Source organism: Patiria miniata, unplaced genomic scaffold, assembly GCF_015706575.1.
Source record: "Patiria miniata isolate m_02_andy unplaced genomic scaffold, ASM1570657v1 HiC_scaffold_6, whole genome shotgun sequence".
NCBI lineage: Eukaryota > Metazoa > Echinodermata > Asteroidea > Valvatida > Asterinidae > Patiria > Patiria miniata.
Window position 1 is genome coordinate 19386380 of NW_024037073.1, and position 22559 is coordinate 19408938.

The 22559-nt window shown below is 42.1% G+C and overlaps 2 protein-coding genes across 2 annotated transcripts; both read left to right on the forward strand.

Moving 5' to 3' along the window:
* The first annotated feature begins 16811 nt into the window (after nt 1-16811).
* LOC119743534 (tetratricopeptide repeat protein 22-like) lies at nt 16812-20366 on the forward strand. Its single transcript, XM_038219957.1, has one exon. The coding sequence runs from the start codon at nt 16837-16839 to the stop codon at nt 19246-19248; it is 2412 nt and encodes an 803-aa protein (XP_038075885.1). The 5' UTR covers nt 16812-16836; the 3' UTR covers nt 19249-20366.
* LOC119743308 lies at nt 20008-22559 on the forward strand. The gene is made up of 5 exons (XM_038219712.1): nt 20008-20064; nt 20327-20573; nt 21027-21233; nt 21593-21727; nt 22195-22559. The coding sequence occupies exons 1-5, from the start codon at nt 20008-20010 to the stop codon at nt 22383-22385; spliced, it is 837 nt and encodes a 278-aa protein (XP_038075640.1). The 3' UTR covers nt 22386-22559.

Consider the following 22559-nt stretch of genomic DNA (forward strand, 5'->3'; position numbering starts at 1 on the left):
AATATGATATTCCATGATGCTTCAGGGTAAATTCAGTTTTCTAGAAAGCTACTAATGTTTCTGTTTAGGAAACGCTATAAAAATCTGAAACGTAACTGCTTCAATGAGTATAAGAGTAACTTGGCTTTGATTTGTGCCTCGATGCAGACAGCAAAGCAATAAGCTTTCTCCAGAATACCCAGCTATCTGAGGTGACAATTTTCACCAGTCATGATGTTTAGACAGGTATGCATTCTCATTAGAAAACAAATGTCACCACTGTTATGTGTGTGGCAGATGTGCCGGCTGGCATCATTGAGACTTTATAATTAATTTTATTACAAGTCGATATCTAGTCACAATGTCAGTGCTAAGTCCAAGTCAGGTCTCAAGAAAGAGGGGAAGACCAAGCGACAAATGGTTTGTTGTAGTTCGTGTAAATAGCTTGACTTAAGACTTCAAGACTTGACTTGTGATTGGCAAGTGATTGACTTGTGATTGGCAAGTGATTGACTTGTGATTGGCGTGTGATTGACTTGTCTTGGACATGTGATTGATTTGCGATTTACTTGTGATTGACTAGTAATTTGCTTGCAGTTGACTTGTGAGGACTTGACTACAACTCCATACAGCTATAATGCTATGCAGCACAGCATTAACATTCTAACATGAGCATGTAGTTTTTCAATCCGAGGTCATTTGAGGTATCAAGGAATGGGTACTCTTGCCGAAAGGTGCGTCCATTTATGGCAAGTTATTTGGAATTCGTGGAGTTGCTACAGTAGCTAGACTGAACAATATTTACTGATTTCAACTAGTCAGTCCTTGTTTGGACCCATCAATGGGTAGCTTTTTGTGCATTTAAAGACATTGTATTTCTATTATTCAATGTGGTGCTATGAAATACCAAACAAGTCAGTATTCACGAAAAAGGCCTACTTCAAGCTTGCAATTCTCGGCTATGGTACTGAGTGGAGCAGTAAAAAGGCTTTGAAGGTTTGAAAAAAATGTATATTCTGTGTAAATTTATGTTTTTACAAATGTATAGTTTTTTTCCTAGTCAATGATTTATTGTCTCTTTTTCAAAGCTTCTTATTCTTTATGCAACAACATGTCTTAATTGACAGTCTTCATGTTCTTTGTATGAAATTATTTTGTATTTTAAAAAAATGACGTGAGGTTTAAGGTTTTTAACCGAATGCTAACTTCAATTCTGTAATTTTGTAACGTCCCCTTCATAGAAATGCTCAACTTTGTACATTTTTTTACAGAATAAATTTACGAATATAGACCTTTCTTTCGTTTGTAAACATTGAGCGCCATTTTGAATGGGCTGCCACAAGGGCGTACATTTAAGGCCGTGGTTGGCAAGAGACTTTGCCAAAAAAATTGCATGTAATAACACCGGTCCCTTATTATTTTCGAAAGAGTCATTTTATCAAGTCTTGGGTGGCGTTTGTTGTTGATTATTTTTGTACTTTCAGCAATCGAACCATGTTTGAAAACATTCAAAACTGTTCTTCATTTTCGCAATGTTAAACTTCCGTAGTTTTTGCAAGAAAGGTCTACCTTACTATCCAGTAAGCGCCGCCCAATGCACACGTGGTCAATTAACACGTGCTCCTCTCCGCTCCTGTGGCGTATAATACGCGCGCACACGCACGCATGTCGGACATACATCGCGGCTGTGATTGGTCAGAGCATTATGGGACGGGGCTTACTGGATCGGTCTAAATATTGCTTGAGATTGCACAATAATAAGGAAGAATTGATACGCAACAGTTAATTGAAGATTGGATGATCTTGCAATGAGCCCAAAAGGAATTCTTGACCTAGAATTTCAAGATATTTGTATTATATTTTGTACATAGAATCATTAGAACTATATAAAATTTCTTTTGTATCAATTTCCCCGTTTAGGATTCTTATATTTTTTGGACTAGGAAAATCCAGTAACATGTGTTATATCAGTTTGGGGGAAACAAAAAACGAGTTTTCTTTGTAGAATTTGTTTGCATGTAAAAATCAGTAATTCTGTTACATATATTAAGTAGGTCGCATTTTGTTCAGCGTCATATGTTTTTTTAAAGTTTTTTTTATTTACGCCTACTGTAGTTGTAGACCTGCATCACAAGATTTAAGCTATCCACGTTTGTATTATTTAAATAGTTCACACAAATTGCAGGGCAATTTGTGACAGTACTTTCGGTACATGCACTAAATTTAACGATGTGAAGAGAAAATGTTTAATTTAACTTTATAATCTGTAATATTATGGTCTATAAAATTACATGATCATCTGTTGAATAGTTAACGTGAATGATTGGACGACACGCATGAAATAAAGACCATATCAATTTGTCTTAAAACTTGATACAAACGTGCAAGATTTTACAACCAGGAATAAATCCCCGTCATTTGATTGGTGGGTCGTTGATCACATGTCATTGAACTATTCGTCCCAACCTATACGCTCGCGCACCTCAAGGTAAATATAAGTAATATTGCATGGTCACACTATTGGTGGTTTACACCAATCAGATGAGGAGGATTTATTCAGGTGTTGTATAAAACAAATGATGAATGTTTCACATTCGTGCAATGGAAAGAATAATTTTATTCGGTGACAAAAAGATGGAATGCTCCATTCCACTCGGCTTCGCCTCGTGAAATGGAACATCCCATATGTCACCTTATTCTTACCATTGCACTCATAAACATTATTTGTTTATTAAATGATGTTTTCCTTTACATTCGTCCCGCACCAAACCAAGAGGTTCCACTGTGATCGAGGTTGGTACTTAATGACATAGAAATATTAACGTCAGTCACTTGTTCTTGAGATTCATCAAATTAATTTCTTGGCATAAACTTAGTTGTTCCTTTTGAACTAATTCAATCCTAGTCTTTCTGTCAAAATTCAGTGGCCGAGTCATATCATAAAAATGCAGAAAGGCAGGCAATAGAAAACGAGGGATGCAGCCCCCTTACCTAAATAGGCTATAAGTAATATATATTAAATGTTATTAAACGTCAAACGTATGATGCACTGTTACCTTGAATTAAAAGTGTCATTATCATTGTGTCCATAGCGTCAAAGAATCTTCATTTGGATAGTGAAATATTTTAAACAAAGTGCAATCGCCTAATGTTAAATAATTAAGACAGGCTTTTCTGGTGATTTTATCACGTTTACGATGAATTTGTCTTCGAAGAATTTATATTTGTGTGTGACCAATCAGTCTTTCATCATTCAATTTCAAAGTTAGGCAGGGCAACAACCATTAAGCACCTTACATCATCTGTATTCCGTCAGTGCCGTTTGAATTCGTCTCTGTTGCCGAAAAAAAAAACTCTTATTCGAGTTGTATGGTCACTTAAGGCAAGGTTAATTAGCTTGGTGTGAGGATAAGCATTTTCATTGATTACTCCATCACAACTGTGGTCACGATCACATTCGTTGGCATGATATTGAGCCAAGCAGGTGTATAAGGTTAAGAACCCTTTAACAGATTTTACATCATTGAGATCGCGGTCTTCTTGCTGATGTACGCCTACAAAATATGGTTGAGTTTTTGAAACGGTGACGCAACTGTAACAGACGCACAGTTCAGCTGAATGAATTTCAGGCCAGCAGTAAGGTTCTGCTCTATCTGGAAGACCTACTTATCTTTGTGTTTTCTATTCCCATTTTGCCTCAACAGATACATATACCTGTCTACACAATCTTTTGCCAATACTGAGCATAATTTATACACTCAACAGGGGTTTCCCCACATTGCGAAAGAGCATAATCTTACATGTACATGTCACATGTACACGCACCTAATACTATGTACGTGTACGCCAATCGATGACTACCACTCCCGACTTAATTATGTATATCGCTGAACGTTTACCGTACCTCCGTGAAGAGTAAAAATTAATCGATTAACCATGACATTTCACCCGCGGCTGCGTGGACAAAACATAATTATGCGCAAGCGCAGTTAAGGCAAATTCCATTGGGCGTGTGAAGCTTTGACAAGGCCTACGTACATGTATGCACATCTATTGTGTATACCTGGTTGGTGATTGTATCGAAAAGAGCAGTTTCTGGGCTCATGTCACATGCTCTTGCCCGTTGATGAGGTTTTTTTCTGAGAGAAGGAGCTTAGACTGTTGGCAATTGTTTCAAAACGAGCAACTATCCTAATGTCCTATAAGAAAGCGACACCGGAAGAGGAGTTGTCAACATATTAGAAGAAGTGTCAGAAAACAACCGAACAGGTATAGTTTTACCGTTTTTAGTAGTGGCACCTATTTCTTAGTCAATCACTATGCTGTTGTATTCTGTATTTTGTGCTTGCACTTTCGCCTCGGACTGAAATTTTGCATTTCGTGTTACGGTTACTGTGATTATAGGAGGATAAAATACGAAACGTACACTGCACATGAAACGTTACGACATCTTAATCATGTATGAATTGCTTTCACACTGCAAAAACTGTAGTGTTAATTTAACACCATTCGGTATCTATATAGGACATTACCAGTAAAATTTAACACCAGATGGTCCTATCCGGTTCGTTAGTGAAAACGTCATACACACGCGCGCAGCACTGATTACTGGCGCTCATTGGCTACAAACGCTCGAGCTGCGTTAACTTTCGGTTCCAATCATGCAGAAAGTGCTGGAGGTGACGTCACACTAACGAACCGGATAATTATAGATACCAATGGTGTAAATTTAATACTGCAGTTTTTGCAGTGCACGCAGCAAGAAGCAAAGCAGCGAATTATGCGAGGTAAAGGTGAATCATAATTATGGAGCATGCGTGAAGCACTGGGTAAATAGAGCGATTGAAAAGTACAAAAGAAGAAAATAATGTATGCGCAGGGCAGCAGCCAGCGTGGTAAAAGTTGCCGTTCTTTACCATGAAGTGGACCTTATCATTTGGGGGGGGGGGGGGGGGGGGGGGGGGGGGGGGGGGGGGGGGGGGGGGGGGGGGGTAGGGGAGGTGCGTGCGTCCGCCCCCCCCCCCCCCCCCCCCCGCCTACGGCCCTGATGAGTAATGTTTCACACATTTGTTTTTCAATTGTGACGTTATCAGCGAAGGCTGCCAAATCTTTGACCCAATTTTAACTGCTCGATTTATTATGTTACCTATCAGTGTCCAAAAAGAACTCATTCTTTTAGGCCTATGTTTTCCATTTATCGTTACAATATCATGGTCTTAACGGTTGGTGCAAACCGTGTCCAAATTATCATTTACCTGTTTTCGTTTTTTAGCCTCGTCATGGAGGGGTTTTTCCATTTTTCCACTTCCAATCAATCTTCAAAGTGGAGTCAACAAGGACACTCTTAGAAGAAAACTTCTCGAACTTGAAGGTGATTTAAAAGCACGGGCTGGTCGTGAAGAAGAGTTTGCCATCCTCAATATGAAAGGACTTCTGCAACTGCGTCTCGAGGAGTACGAAGAGGCTGAATACACTTTGAAATCAGTCCTATCAAAGGATGAACATAACCTGAATGCAATTGCTAACATGGAACACACGCTTGAAGAACTTGACAGGTCAAGAGATGCCGAAGAATTCAGACAAAGACTTGAGGCACAGAAGACGAACCAGCTAGCGAAGGCAAGATGTCGGGCTGAGCAGGCTTGCGTATGCCTGTGATCTCCACACTGACCGAGGTACACCTGCCCAAGACAGGTTGATCAAGTCCAACGCAATCTTCCAGGAAGCAATGGATATTGCTGGCAATCTGATGGCACCGTCTGAACGCAACGTGTGGACGTTCTGCATGGCTAAAAATGCCCACAAAGTCTTCAACACATTCATTAATATGTATCACCCCAAAGAAGCCACGGATCACATGCAAAAGGCGGTGACATTATTTCATGAGTTAACGCACACTGAGCCAGGAGATTCGGAATACTGTTGGGAGAGTTGGCGTAGCTTGGCAGACATACTCCGCAAGGTTCAGAAGAGAAACCATTTGAATTCAAATGACGTACCGGAAGAAGTTGACAGGAAGCTCATAGCGGATCCAGAGAAGTGTATGAAAGAGGCAATGAGAAACTCTCCCGACAACCCAAGGCTCCTTGCTAGGTACGGGAACTTTGTGTATTCGCTCGAGAAAGGACGAATAAAAGAAGCAATCACACTCCTGGACACATCTATTCAACTTGATGGGAGCAGCAGCAACTATTACGCTTTCCACACAAGAGGTGAAATCCTCGTGAAGAGCCTGATGCATCAGATGAGAAAGGCGGAGGAAGACAGTACGTTTTGCCTTGACATGTCCAAGCTAAAGAAGGCAAAGGGCGATCTTGACAAAGCGATAGAGTTCCGGAACGCTGAATTTGACCTGGTGAAAATGGCCGAGTTGCATCTTCTCATGGCTCAAAGTAATTATAATCTATATGGCATAAACAGACCACGACAGTACGTGGAAAAAGCATTCACCTATCTGAAACGAGCTACCAATGATGATCAGAATGAAGCACAGAGAGAAGTTAGACAAGGTCGTGGACGATGCTACTTTGAAATCGGCGAATACCGGAAATGTGTAGAATGCTATAAAGAGGCTTTGGCCATCGAATCAGATAGTCCTTTTACGGGTTATATCTATGAGATGTTTTGCAGTTACCTGTGCTTGGTGCGAGAGGAATCCGAACACACAACCGACAACAATGCAGCTCTGTTTAGAGAGATGGAGAAATCTCTCCGACAGGCAGTCAGTAAGCATGGAGAAGTGAACCTCATTAATTACTGCTGCAGCTCCTGGCAAGAAGAGTACGAGAGAGAAATGATGTCGTTTGCCGAATACTGCAGAACCATCCCAGACAATGGAAGCCTTTTGAAGGTGCTGACATCGAAGAAACTGCGGTCGCCACTTTCATCACCTGTTCGCAAAGGTGGGAAGCTCAAGGAGATTTGGTTCAGCCCCTTTAATGCAAGACCTGCTCAGAAGATACCAATCAGGGATGGAAGTACAAGCATTGCCCAGGCTCAAGAGGAAGTCAAACCATCTCCTCCTTCGGGAGGCGCGGGTAGGTTTCCATTACAACTTTTTTTACAAGATTTTTGTCAAGTTAAATTTTCGCGTTTTTCATTGCATTTGCCTGAGAAGGACGTAAAAGATAATTTTTTTCAGTTAAAATAAATAAAAATAAATAATAAATCGAAGAAGATGAAAATTCATCAGGAGAGAAAAAAACTCAAACTTGTTGCAGAGCACGGGTAGTATACAAAAAAGACAGAAAGTGAAAAGAAATGGAACTCTTCCCGATTCAGCTATTGATAATGATCAAATTATAATTGACTCCCAAAAGACTCCTTGCATGTGACGTCAGATCAGAGGGCAGGTCTTTGCTCCTCCTTAATACGCATGTATAGACGCATTGTACTTTCATCGTCGACGAATCTGAATCACAACACCTGCTCCCAGAGGGGGCGCACCGTGCATGAGGTCTACTTTAATCGATTCCCCTCTCGGTCGCCAGGACTACCAATTAGGGTAGACTGCTCAGCCGTTGTAACACAACAGGACTCCTTAAAGTTGGCTGAAAGCTCTGTAGCAGCTGCAGTTGCTGCTACAGAGTCTGCAGCCAACTATTCGAAGCCCTTTCGTCTGGGTATACTGCGAGATCAAGAAATTTACATCAAAAACATAGAATATAGAGGGTGATGTGTACACAAGTCAAAACCATCGGATTTCGTGCACAAGTAGTCCTCGCTTGCACAATTGATACAGCTTGTGCCAACCAGTGAAGTGTCATTCACACACTTGTCATAAATCTACGAACAATCAATTATATCAATCCGGCCAGGATCATCCTGAAGTGGTCTCCCCTAACTCTCCTTAAGTTACCGTTGAGGGAGTACTTGTGCACGGAGCCCATATAAGTTTGCATGATTCACCCACAAAAAAAGATACAGCGTTGAAAAAGCAAGTTTCGTATCTAAAATTTAAAAGGATGAGTCACTGACTATTATAGACTAGAGTATAAGATTTCACACAAAATTTCCTGTGTCTCGTTTCATTTTTTTTTCAAGCATAATGCCAAAAAAAATAATAAGTGAGAAAGAGAGAATCTACAATTTGTTTTGTTAGGAGAGCGCTTGTCTGTACGTAATAGCGTGGGAATAACAAAATCAGGAAAGGTTACCCAAGCATCTGCTCGATGAGTTCAAGTTGACTATTATCCATGTTTTCCTTCGTTCTCCTATACCGACCTTGAAAGGATTTCTTTGTTCTCTCTATGACAAGGAGGCCTTGATGACCTTACTCAGATGCCGAGACTCTCTGAAGCAAGTCAATGTGCGACAGGTTCATCGTCCAACCAAACCCTAGATAAGCCAGCAGATGGGGCTGCCGCATCACTAGTGGAGGGAATAAGAGGCATGACCCTTCAAGATTCACCACCCGAAGAAGGCTCTGATCCGAAGCTGAAAGATTTTGACTTCTTTGTGCTACACACGGCGAGTGACGCAGAGTGGGTGCACGAAGAATTGCTTCCTAAGTTGGAGATGAGAAAATTAAAGGGGTGCACAAGCCAAGAAAATTCTCTGGCAGGGTCCTTTGTCCTTAGCTGTAAGTTGCATTTGATGGAAAGCAGTGCTTGTATTTTGTTCGTCCTTACAAGTGGTTTCGAGAGGGAGTGCGAGTTTCCCATGCATCATGCTCTGAAACTCAAGAAAGCCGGTCACGTCATTTTCCCGCTTCGAAGGGACAAATCTGCAGTCCCACGGGAACTTCAAGATATCCTCTCTTGCTTCGATGCCACTCAAGAGAGGGTAGGCCTAAATTGGGATAAGTTAGCTCAAGACATTAAGCGTCAGATCGATGCAGCGAAGCTTAGGGCTCCGTGCATGAGTAGTCCACCTGAGGTAAAATGCACTTCATTGCATTTTTGTTAATTATACAGAGCTCAGGTGCCGGCTTCGTTTCTCACCATCGCAGAGGCCACTAACAAGTCTTTGCATTTGTCTATATACAAAGTAACATGTGCAGAAGCAAGATGGAAGCAAAAGGTACAGTTTAGCCTTGCATCGGTAAAAAAAAGGAAAAAAGACATTTTGTTTTCGTTGATTGAAGCTAAAAGAGTGAAGAGGGGGACACAAAGACTAAATCAAGGAAATACCTCGTCAAGGTTAACTTCAGGGTAAAACCGAGTTTGATGAATGGCACTGGTACGTGGTGCAGCAAAATGTAAATGATATGTCATCATGTACATAGTCGTCAGGTTTTCAAAGTAGGCCTACCGAAAGCCTGACGACTTGCCGAAGACTATAGTTTGTTTTAAAGGTAGGCCTATACTGGATCATTTGCATCTACATGTTACGTTTTGCCCCCCTCTAGAAAAAATCCTGGCGACGCCCATGCACCAAAAGCATATCGAATAATTATCAAAAACGTACCGGGATTCAAGAAATGTAGGTGATTTTCAACAATAAGTCAATTGAGGACTGCGAGTGTTATTTGGACGAAATCGTGTTTTGGATCAAAGGTTGCGTATATGTTTTTTTTTTTTACTGTTTTCTCGAAAAGTGTAACTTCAACATGTTAGATTTGGACACTTTTCTATGGACTTTGAGTGGTGTTATTATTGGGAACAAACAAAATTCATCAAAAAAAATTATCATATAATGCCTTTAAAATACATAACGTCACTCATTTTACCTTGTAAATACATGTTTTGATATTGTGGAAGACATCTTTTTAATAAAATTGCTTAAGTAATCTTTGAAGAATATTTCGATTATAACCATTACATTCAGTCACCGTCACCACGAAGTGACACTAACATCGAAAAATTTTGAGGCTAAAACGATGTTCAGATCACCGTTTCAAAACATCGCTAACTTAAATCGCTTGTATCTCGAAACACACATTTTCCACTTCGCGGGGGTTCACTTCGTGGTGTCGGTCTACAGCACGATAAAGATATGAGCAAATCCCAGTTCAATACGTACATGAATCCATCAAAATCCACACCCATTTTGGAGGATTTCGGCAGATTCAGGATACCTCCATATTGAAAAAGTTGGGGGATTTTGATGGATCCAGGACAGTAACTTATTTTTGGATGGTCTGAAAATGATGCCTGTAGGAGAATATGCGTGTTTTACTTAAAGAACCCATTCTTGTAGTGTCTAAGGAATGTCACTGGAAGCTGTGAAGCTGAGTGAGAATTACAGATTACATACTGGCATTCAAATGCAAATGAGATTTTAATCATTTTAATTCAATACTGAAAAATTATTTTGTTTGTGTCAGATTTGGTGTTTTGAAAATGATAAACCAGTCAAGTTTTACCCTAAAATATTGATGGCGAATTTTCTGATATCCTTTACAAGTCGTCGTTCATTCATGGAGGTGTGACGTCTAAGTTTCATTATTTTAATGGTATTCATTAGTTCATAGCTAACGGTAAATGATCAGTGGTGGCAGCTGAATTTTGTGATTTTTTTTTATTAAAATACACATAACTTGGGAATGGAGTATGCAAATTACGTGAAATTTTCACAGCTAGTCAATAACATAATCTTATCCCTATTTTATTTATTTGAAATGGAATTAGCCAAACCTCTTTTAAAACTTTTTGTCTAATTCGGTCACTTTCTTTTTGACTCGCCCTGTTTAGCGTATTATTGACACAAAAGGAGCTAGTGCGCCATCTACTTTGGGTAAACAATGTTATTTTTTACTTACCAAAAATTTAACAAACTTAACCAAACAGCGCCTCATAGTTTGTTTGCTCTCATCTCAAAGAATACAGGTTCCATGTTTTAATTTGCTTGTGGACAATATTTTTGGGTATTTTTAAAATTGGTTTACCGAGGCAATTTATACAATATTCAGTATACATGATAATTCAATGAATTTCCTATTAACTTTGCCTCATTGTGCATTTTTATGCATATTGTAATGGCAGTTGTGTATGACTTTGTTGTTGCTTTTGTTCACAAGCCGCCACCGGAGTCGAAAAAAATTGCTCTACTAAACACACTTAATTGGTGCATCATATTTGATTGCTGTTTAAGAAACAAAAACATAATAATCCATTTCACTTCCTTTTTGATTCATCTTGCATGGTGTTAAATCTTATGTGCAGTAATATCCTGATCTGAAACAACTTGTGAACAACAAGAGATTCATCCAACGATATGATTTGAGGGAAAAAAAATCAAACCCCAACTACTCTTCAAGCCATGAGATGTTTGGAAGATCTATCTTTAACAGCAGGGTATAAACATACCTAACGATCTAAAAAAAAAAAATCATCTTGTGAGCCTCTTGTTACATGTGTTTATTTTATATAAAAACATTATTGCAGTAAAAACATTTTACAAAGACCTTTTTAAATGACCGTTATTAAGAACTGTATTCAAGCATAATTCAAGCAAGCCCGATTAAATCTAGAATTCATCGGACGTAGGTAGGTAAATCTTCGCGTCGTTATCATTTTCGTTCTGACGCAAGTACGCAATGTGAATACAATAAATGTGTTCGAACAAGGAGACCTATGGTACGAAAATCAAGATGTGGATGGTCGTTAGTAAATTAGTTTTTACCGATCGCCAACTAATTTCTCATCATTTTTTTTCTGGAATGGCAAGATAAAATTCCAACGAAATGTTTCTCGGGGATGATTACGGTTAGAAATCATTCTGTCAAAAATTATAGCAAGAGATAGGGCAACCCCGTTAAAATCCCCATAGAAAGGTCGCGGAGGGGTCCGGAAGCTCAAAGACAAAATGGCGTGCTTTCCGGCTCTATTATCAGATCAGGGAACGTAACTACAATAAACACATTTAATATAAAGCTATTTGCATATGAACACGATTACTCACCGAGGGGCTTTCCCCCCGATGAGAAATTCTAAACGAACCTGAACTTTCTCGTACTCGTACTCCGCTGCCATGAACCGAAAGCACGCTGTATGGGATGATTTGTCGTCAGAATAGGATATCGTGATTGGATGCCAACCTGTGATGACGGTCTTGACACGAGGTCACCACTGCTGGCTGTTCATTCGGGTCGCACTGAACTAATTCAAGTGACAATTTCTACGCGAGTCATTAGCATAAAAAGTGCCCCCCCCCCCACAATTTCTTTTGAAAACGGAGACCGTTTGGCTTAAAAAACGGTGGAATTGCGTAAATATACCCAAGGATCAACTTTCTGGTTTTTGGGCTTCCATCTGAGGGCAGGCGTGATAAACTTACGGATGAAAAACGGGTCCTATTTGCCTGTGAAAGTGGAAGGATGCCACTTGTAAAATGGCTACATGCAGGCTCGGGAACTATCACTTTTCGGGAGGTGATTTTGTTTGGGTGTGAATATTTACAAATGTAATCGGCTGATCTACCTAAAATTAAAAAGAAATGAAAAGATGAAAGACAAGACAATAATTTATTTTTGTTTAAGAAACCCCAGTGATGTTGGCTTGCATGTTATTTGGCCCTGAACTTTGTTTATTTTACACTGTTTTCAATTTTTTTTTCTTGTTTTCAATAGGGTTTGAATTAGTACGGTGGACCCTTCGCGCGCACGTCAGGTCAGTATACTTACCCCACAATCCTTTGCGTATTCTCACATGATTCCGTACAGAAAATGATCGGCCTGTATCAGATGTTTTGAAGGGCTCGAGTAAAATGATAGACTTTTTCCAGTCGCCCACAAATTTTACAAATATTCCCCGTTGAAAACAACCTGATTAAATTTCCTGATGACACAAACTGATAAAATGTCCTAATGACATTACCAAAAAGTCATTTGTCATTAAGTTTTGATTTTTTTTTCTGCTCGATTTCTCTCTTCCCCTTTAAATGTGTGAAATTTAAAGGGCACTGATAAACGTTTGACCTTTAACATCTATGGTGTTTCCAAATTGAACATGCGCAGTTGGGAAACTCCAACTTGCATGTCAACATTTTGCAGTCGTACTATGACGGTGCCCCACCCAATGCTCTTGCCGAAGTTGATTAGTTTATGGCAGAGGAAGGCAGAGGATTTCTTTAAATTGTTGGCGGGGTTTTGTGGAGTCGTTGGGGCGGAGTCTCAGTCAGTCCCTCGCTCACATTCCAGGAGCTTCTACCGAAATTTGCTGTACTTGTGGATGTCCTCCAACGGAAAAGGATATCACACTAGTTCCTTAGCCTCGCAAAACAACTTCCGGGTACGTACGTTACTTATGCCGTAGTTATTACTCATGCATATTCCTTTTTTTATTTGTGTGAATCAGGGAATCAAGGAACGATGATGATGATGGTGATTATGTTGATTAGCGTGGTGGTAAAGATGAATATGATGATGAGTGTGGTGATGATGGTGCTTAAAAATAACCACCATCATCACACCACCACCATCACCACCGCCATAATCATCCCCGAAAACCTCATCATAACCTGGGCCCATACATGGTTGAAAATCACAATCACCGCCATCATCACCACCATCGTCGCTATTAAAACACTATCATGATCAACACATCACTACCATGCTATCTTGCTTGTCAACCTGACAACACTCATGGGCTCATGGTCCGCCGCTATACCGGAATATAAATCACCATCATCACCATCAATACCACCATCATCACTATAATAATCATCGCCATCACCTCACCTACATGTCTTCGATAACCTGACCACACCCAATGACCCGCAAAGGGATGTAAATCGCCATCACCATCTCCTCCAGCATCATCCTCACCATTACCACCAGAAACATCAACCCATCACCACCTTTGACAACCTACCCACAGCCATGGCCCCATACAGGGACAAAACCACAATCATAACCATCACTATCAAGGTCATTATAGTAGCGTAGCAAGGTCATTTTGATGGGGGAGGGGGGTAGACGTGAAAAGGGGCACTCGCCTCATCCCTGCTGAAAGGTAGACAGGTGTTTTTTTTTTCTTTTACTTCTTTTTTTTTTACACCGGTCACTCAGCCTCAGTAAAAACAAAAAAACAAGGGGGGGGGGGCATACATGACCCCATTGGACAATAGGTGGCGGACAACACGTGGCGCTTTAAATTGCGGCACTATTCCAGACGTTCGCGGCACTCGTGTAAAAAGGGCCTTTTTTTACGAATGCTTTTTTGCGCCTTTTTTTCACGAGCGCCTTTTTTCACAAGGGCCCTTTTTTCACGAGCGCACTATTCTCACGATTGCCTTTTGTCACGAGCGCCTTTTTTTCGCGAAAAATATTTTTTCATGAGCGCCATTTTCTCGTGAGTGCCCTTTTTTTCACGAGCGCTACTATTTCACGAGCGCGTTTTTTTTTTCACCAGGGCCTTTTTTTTATGAGCGCACTTTTCTCACGATTGCCTTTTTTTCACGAGCGCCTTTTTTATTCGCGAGTGCCCTTGTGGAAAAATGCACTCGTGCGAAAAGGGCACTCTATAATAATATTTCGGGTGGGGGTGGTTTACCAACACACAATATTATCTTTGCCAACCTGACAGGCGCGGTTCTACGGGGGGCTGGGGGGGGGGGGGCTTTAGCCATTTTTTTTTGTCTCGCCCCCCCCAAAAAAAATAAATTCGGTGAAAAAGACATTGCATTATAGCAAAAAGAAGGATTGTGATGTACATGCGAACGGTCTCCCCCTAAAGAAATAGTCGTGACAAGGGTGCATTTGTAATTAACATAGTGTGAATGGTTTTGGATTTTATTGGCGCGCCCCATTGAAAATATGGCATGAGCCCCCCCCCCCCCCCCCCCCCCCCACCTATTGATTTTCGGAGTCCTAAGTGTATGGAGAAAATAACAGGTCTACATTTCAGCACGCCTCCCTGAAAAAATTCTGGAACCACCCTGCTTGGCCCCCCCCCCCCCCCAATATTGGTTCTAGAACCGCGCCTGCAACCTGACCACACCCTTGGGCCCAATCATCACCATCATCAATATCACAATTATCAGCAGATGGAAAATAATAAAATGGTGTTTTGCCGTGCTCTGTTTATGCAAGAAATTGAGTAGATTTCTACAAAAAACAACCAACTTTCTATACATTCTGCCTTCTGCTTTTCTTCCCACCAATTAAAAAACATCTTTTTACATTTTATTTAGCTCTTTATTGTCGAAAAATGGAATCTAGACAGAAGCACCCCTCACAGTTCAAAAGAAAATAATGAAATTTATACCGTCCCGACCTCCCTATCCTTGGGCGTCGGTGACCTCATTTGCTTGAGGATGGACCCTGCGAGCGCAGAGCGCCAAGGCCCTTTTGGCGTGGGTTTCAGGGCCCGCTTGAGGGCCCCGAAAATGTTGGGGTTGTAGATGCTCTGTGGTACAATCTCAGGCGATGGCCATTTCCCTTCAGTATTTGAGCAAGATATGTTACGATTACAAGCATTTTTTTCTTAAATTTGTTTAGAATATACTCATGTTTCCTCCATACATGGCCCTGGGGACGCGGACGTAGTACACTTATCTGAGTTCTGGTCCCCTAAACTTACAGGCATGGGCGCAGCGTGCTCTGGTAAAGTACGCGTGTGGCCGATTTAAAGAAAGTGTTCTTTTTGGGTTTTTTTTTGGGGGGGGGGCATGACCCACAATCTTTAGACGACTTCGTTTCCTTTTTTGAAAGAGATCAGAGATCAGCCCCCCTTTACACAGGGCTGCGACCTTTGTACCACCTGTGAGCGACCAAAAATGGCCAGGACGCTCAATGGTCGCCTAAACCCAGAAAATCCTGTTTCTATGTAACTACTCCAGCGATCCTTGTAGCTCCCATGAACCACCAAAACTGCAATTTTCGGGCATTTTCATGTCGAGCTACGAGCGACCTGTGCATCCACTGAGCCAATTGCCTGCCTCCCCTGTGCTTCCCCTGTGCAACCTACGGCCATGGTGGCTCAAGGGTTGCCGTGGTCGCCGAATGGAGGCACAGCGGTTGCCACAGTCATCGTTCAATGCACGCTACTGGTCGGCCAAAGGAGGCACGTGGGAGGCAGAAGTATCGCCCAGATTGACGGTAAAATTTGCAACAGAACGGATCTTTTTATACGTGGCGATTATATTTCAACCAATAACAGCTTTAACTATACAGTAAGGGAATAAATGTGTGCTCGGCCGGTTTAAACACTCTGTTTAAGACCGGTTGGAGTCTGGATGCTGACAATAACCCGAGCCAAAGGCAAGGGTAAAACAAATAAATTTGTTTCGGTCCAAAAGTCAAAACAATGTAAACAATTATAAATTTCCTACGATTTAAGTAACAGTTTTACTTCATTTTTCTCTCGAAACACCTCTCTTGCTATATTATGGTTTGTCCATGCCATCGTAAACAACTCCATGCATGCATATCATGCATATGGAGATTGGCACGCGCGTCACGCGTACTGCGCAGAACGCAGCCATGCCGGTGTAGTGTAAATTTAGGACTCTGAATTACTGGCTCACTGGTAGTATGGCGCATTCCTACGTTAACACTGTGGACGTTCCACTAATAAAACGGTAACTAACACGCACCGAATTTCATAGGAGTCCAAATTTCATGTGGCACTGGAAAAGTGTTTAAGACCAGGCAGCCGGTCTTTATTAACCGTGACGGGCTTTCAGCCAATATCAATGGGTAAACTGTCTTAGGTATTTATGAATATTGTTTAAAGCAGGACCGCAAGCTGGGCGAAGATTGGTTGGGAAGTTAGAATGAACCCCAAGCCCTACTCGTTCGTTTATGAGTTCCGCAGGGTCCTCTCTTGTTCACGTATACAGGGTCCATTATAATCGACGAGTAAACTTTTGGTCATTATTACGCATGCATGGCTGTTACATTTGGGTTTTTCCCCCCAACAGGTTACTGGAACAAGTTGATCTGCTCGGTTGTTTTTGGTCCTCACTGTCACCATGGCAACGGATTTTTCACTGGGGCTTTTTCAGTTAGATCTGCCTTTCAACAATCCAGACTTGAAGAAAGACGCTTTCAAGATGAAGCTGCTAGACATTGCGGCGGACTTAGAGGCGCGAAAAGGCCGACCTGAGGAACTTGCCATCCTCAATCTGATTGGTGTGTTCAATTGCCGGCTCGAACGCTACAAGGATGCCGAAGAAAAATTTCGCGATGTCCTCTCTAAAGATGAACACAACCTCAACGCTCTAGCAAACATGCAGTACCTTTTTGAGAAACTTTACAGAACAGTAGACGGTAGACGATACAAAAGCAAACTAGACATGTACCTGAGTAAGTCTACGGAGGAGGCAGTCGGTGTTAGGATGAAAGCAAGGTGCTTAGCAGAGCAGGCATATGCTTATGCTTGCGATATGCACACAGATCGTGACAGTGTCGGTAGAGAGCGGTTCATAGAATCCAATGATATCTTCCAAAGGACACTGGAGCTTGGTGGTGATCTGGTAGAGACGGCGGAGAAGGACTTTTGGAAATTCTGCATTGCCAAGAACGCGCATAAGATTTTCGACAGGTTAAGCTTCGGTGAACATCGCGTTCAAGCCACAGACTACATGGACACAGCTATCGGGATCTTCTATGAAATAACACAGAAGGATCCCGGTGATTCCAAATATCAAGGCGAAAGTTGGCGCCATTTGGGAGACATTCTCCGCAAGGTTCAGGTAAGGAAGCACTACAGCTGTGCCCATTTGCCGGACGAACTGCAGAAGTACGTTGCAGACCCGGAGCTATGCATGAAGAAGGCACTCGAGTGTGACCCGGACAATCCCAGGATCCTAGCTCGCTACGCAAACTTTGTGTATCACCTCAGGCATGACACAAAAGAGGCACTGAGGTTGCTAGATAAGTCAATCACATTAGACAACAGCGACTATAACTTCTACGCTTTCAGTACAAGAGGAACAGTTCGGCTGAAGTTCTACAATTGGAAGATGGGAATGGCAGAGAAAGATAATAAACGACACTCTAAACCAGATCGAAGCGTGCTAGAACTCGCCAAAATTGATACGGAGAGGGCAATTGACATACGCCATGCATCATGGGACTTGCTAAATATCGCGGACGTGTATCACCTTTTGGCCCAGTGTGACCCAGATGAGCCCAAGGAGTCAAAAAGGCAATACCTGGAGAAGGAATTCGAGTACTTGAAAAGGGCTGCAGATTGTGAAGCCGGTAACCGGTTAATTTCAGTGAAACGCTTGCTGGGGCGCTGCCTATTTGACTTGGGCCACTATCGCGAGTCCATTCAGTTGTATGATGAAACTTTGAATTTGGAGTCAGCCACTTCGCAATATACAGGTTATTTCTATGAACAATTCCGCAGTTATTTGTGCCTACTGCAGAGCGATCCAAAGGATGATTTCCCTTTGGAGAAGATGGCTCAGTCCTTGAGGCAGGCCGTTGCAAAGTATGGGACGAGCGCCCTCATCAAGCACGTCTTTGGCACATTGAGAGAAGAGTACAAACACGAGGTTCAGGTCTTCACCGACTACTGTAAAACAATCCCGAGCCACGACAGTCTCTTGTTTGTGCTGACTTCTAACGAACCACCTTCTCCTCGTACCCCACCTCCTCGCCCTGGTGGGTTACTCAAGGAGTCTTGGGAAATCCCAGAGAAAGAGAAAGAGGATCACGGTGTTGGAGAGCCCAAAAAGGAAAATCCCAAGACCTTGGACAGTCTGTCTCCGGTCGTACCATCTGAACATACTCCTAGCCTGATTGATGCCGGCAAAGATGTGGCCCCCTCACCAGATAGTGGGCTCGAAGCACCCAACCAATACCCAGATGAACAAGCAAGTCAAGCTACTGTATCAGCAGTGGCATCCAACCAAACCCCAGATAAGCCAGCAGATGGGGCTGCCGCATCACTAGTGGAGGGAATAAGAAGCATGGCCATTACAGATTCACCACCTGAAAAGGGCTGTGGTCGGAAAGATTTTGACTTCTTTGTGGTACACACGGCAAGTGACGCAGAGTGGGTGCACGAAGAATTGCTTCCCAAGTTGGGGATCAGAAAATTAAAGGGGTGCACAACCCAAGAATATGCCCTGGCAGGTTCCTTCGTCCTTAGTAATGAGTTGCATTTGATGGAAAGCAGTGCTTGCATTTTGTTCGTCCTTACAAGTGGTTTCGAGACGGAATGCGAGTTTCTCATGCATCATGCTCTGAAACTCAAGAAAGCCGGTCACGTCATTTTCCCGCTCCGAAGGGGCAAATCTGCAGTTCCACGGGAGCTTCAAGATATCCTCTTTTGCTTCGATGCTACTCGGGAGAGAGTAAATTGGGATAAATTAGCTCAAGACATTAAGCGTCAGATCCATGCAGCTAAGGAATTGCCCGTGCATGATTAGGTCACCAAAGGCAGAAAAAAATACACTCCAGTACTGTTTATTATAGAGTGCTCAGCAGGTGCCGGCGTCGTTCCTCACAAACGAAGATACACCACCCAATGATGATGTCCGTTGCCACTGATGTGTCCAGCGCCATATTTAAATCCTGAACTTAGTCCATCCCTGCTAAGTACTGCAGGCTTACCACTGAGCTCCCCACTAAAATACCACCGGCTAATTCAACCACCGAGTTCATGAACATGCGTACAACAATATGCACATTTTTTTAGTGGTTTTTCCCTTGGCCGGCGTACTTTATAGAAACTGTATACTCAGTGCTTGCGAGAAAAACTATCACAAGCTTAATCAAGTGGGATTCGAACCCACGACCTCCTGCTTACTAGTGCAGACGTCTTACCACTCGACCACCGCGCTTTCCCGAGTCGGCTGGCCGGTTCGAGTCTGATGATGTATAGATGCGGGTACCACAACCGAACTTTAAAAAAATACGTCGTCGAAGTGCAAATCCCAATATAAAATTTACATCTCCCTGACGCAAATTCCATCTTATAAACAAAAAACAATGTAGACTTGAGGACGAGTCGCTAGACAGTCGTGTTTTGTCCGTCGGCGCGCCGCTGTATCTTATGCCGGGTCTCGACGCGCGTGATACCTACTAAAGAACGATTTAGGACGGATATTATACGACCATTATAGCGCAATGCATGTACATTACATTTCCAAAAAAGAGGACCAATTGGTGGCAGTCTAGCTGTACCCATGGAGAAGCATCCGTGTTATAGCTTCTATTGCAAGCTCACCAACAACTCAGACTCAGTATTTATCTTCAAACCATAACGCTAACTCATTGCGATCAATCAGTGCGTTGTCATTTTTACTACCTCTTTCGCGAGGTAAACGTAAAATAAATATTTACCCGTCTCGATAGACGGAGCTGCTAGAAGAAGTTTGCTAAGCACACAAAATATTTGCTCACTAGTAAAACATGTTACCAGCCAAAGCTTTATGCAGTTTATGAAACTTTTGTTGTAATTGGTATTCAACATGCGGTTCCCATTCGCGAACCTGACTCACGAAGTCGACGAACCGCACGCAAAGTGCTTTGGATTGCCCAGAGCAAGAGGATCACGGTGTTGGAAAGCTCGACACGGAAAATTCCAAGACCTTGGATGGTCTGTCTCCAGATTCATCATCTCAACAGGTTCCGCGCCTGATCGATGCCGGCAAAGATGTAGCCTGCTCACAAGATAGTGGGCTCGTGGCACCAAACCAAACCCCAGATAAGCCAGCAGATGAGGCATCACTAGTGGAGGGAATAAGAACAGGTAGGTTTCCGTTACAAGAACATTGTAAAAGATTATTCCAACACTTAACAATGGATCAGTTTGACAAGTAGTAAAGGAAACGTTCCCCTTTATATTCGTTCCAATTAACGCCCGAGTGAAAATGTATACTTTCTCAGTAAGCAAAAAGTCACAGAAGTTGATATTTGTCAGGAGAAAATTGAATTCGTTAAAGAGCATGGATAGTTTATTTTCAGAACGTAAATGACAGAAAATTAAATGAAATGGAACTATTCCCGATTCAGCTATTGATAATGATCAAATTGCAATGGACTTCTCGTATGTAACGTCAGATAAGGCAGGTCTTTGTTCCTCGATTACACGCATGAGAAGGCGCACTGTATTTTCATTGTCAACGAAGTTGAAAGACAAAATCTCAGCGAGGAAGAACCGTGCAAAGGGTCTATTTCAATCGATTCACCTGTCTAATAACAGGACTACCAAGGGTAGACTGCTCAGCCGTTGTGAGACGACAGGGCTCCAAAGAGCTGGCTGCAAGCTCTGTAGCAGCTGCTGTTGCTGCTGCTACCGTAGACTCCGACGCCGGCACAATTAACACTACTTTCAATATCAGCATCAATGCTACTAATAGCCCTGTCAACTTCGGCACAACCCACGGAATCGTTTGTAACTACGGTACAGGTGAGTTAGATAAGACGAGATGATTGTCTGTAATTTATCCCGTTGTATGCATTCAGTACATTGGCATGGGATTCGAACCTACGTCCTACGTCTGACTGGTGAAGTATTGAGACAGAGGTCCTTGGTTCCAGTCCCACCCAATGATTAAGTCTTTTTCCTCGCAAGCTCGCAAACAGTGTTCAGTTCTTGCTATACAACGTAGCCTATTATGGGAAAAAACAATCTCTCAAAAAAACAATTCTAAAAAAAAGATCTTTAAAAAGTCTTTAAAACATGACTATGATCCTTGATTGATCTTCGAGAAATCAAAGAAACGTATTGAAATTAAATGAACCCATGCTGTTTTCCCTCAAATATAGCATCAATCACAGATGGAAGAGGGGAAGACGTCTCCCCTGAAGCAATCCAGATGCTAACTGAGTTGGAGAAATGTCTTGGGAAGAAAAATGTGGCAGAGGTGCTGTCAAAGGGTCTGGAGATGGTGAAAAAGCAAGGTATATAGCTAAATCACGACATCATCTTCTTGTTAGGTGGTCTCCCCAGCTCTCCTTTAAGTTATCGCGAGGGTACTTGTGCACGGAGCCCATAGGGCTTACAAGTTTGCATGATTCCCCGATAAAAAACAAGGAGCGTCAGTGAAAAATGAAGTTTTTCGTATCTGAAATTGAAAAGGTTGAGTCACAAATAGACCAGAATAAGATTTCACACCAAATTTAAGTGTGTCTCGTTAAAATAAAACAATCGTCAGGGCTTTGGGCTACGTTCGAATGACGAAAGTCAAACTTGTTCAGTTGCAACGAGAACGCTTGTCTGCACGCTGAGCGTGGGAATAACAAAAAGATTTACCAAAACATTTTGCTTGAAAAAAATCCAGTTGACCAATATTCATGTTTTTATTTGTTCTCCTTTACGACTCAGAGCCTTGAATATGAGTTTTGGTTTTTCCCTCTATTATAATAAGGAGGCCTTGATGACCCTTCTCATATGCCGAGACTCTCTGAAGCAAGCCAAAGTTCATCATCTGAAGCCATGGCCTCCTCTGCTACCGGTACCGATGCAACCTCATTGTGTATGGACGTTGCCGCTGCATCGAGTGGAATCGATAACATACAGATCTTGGACACTTTCCCTGAAAAGTCCGAGCAAAACTAATACAGGGCGGATACAGGGGTAGGGCGATATTGATCTGATATTACGTCCCCTTACAATGCACGGAAAGCGGACAGTGTCAAAGACTTTTCATATCTAGATCGGGTCGATAACCACTGGTTGACTCGTTCTGGTTCCCTGCTGTGCATTGCGATTTGAACGGCTACTGATAACCAG

Coding starts and splice junctions, on each gene's coding strand:
- LOC119743534 (XM_038219957.1), top strand. CDS start 16,837: ATGGCAACGGATTTTTCACTGGGGCTTTTTCAGTTAGATCTGCCTTTC.
- LOC119743308 (XM_038219712.1), top strand. CDS start 20,008: ATGGAGAAGCATCCGTGTTATAGCTTCTATTGCAAGCTCACCAACAAC. Junction 20,065..20,326: donor TCACCAACAACTCAGACTCA/GTATTTATCTTC, acceptor TGACTCACGAAG/TCGACGAACCGCACGCAAAG. Junction 20,574..21,026: donor AGTGGAGGGAATAAGAACAG/GTAGGTTTCCGT, acceptor GTCTAATAACAG/GACTACCAAGGGTAGACTGC.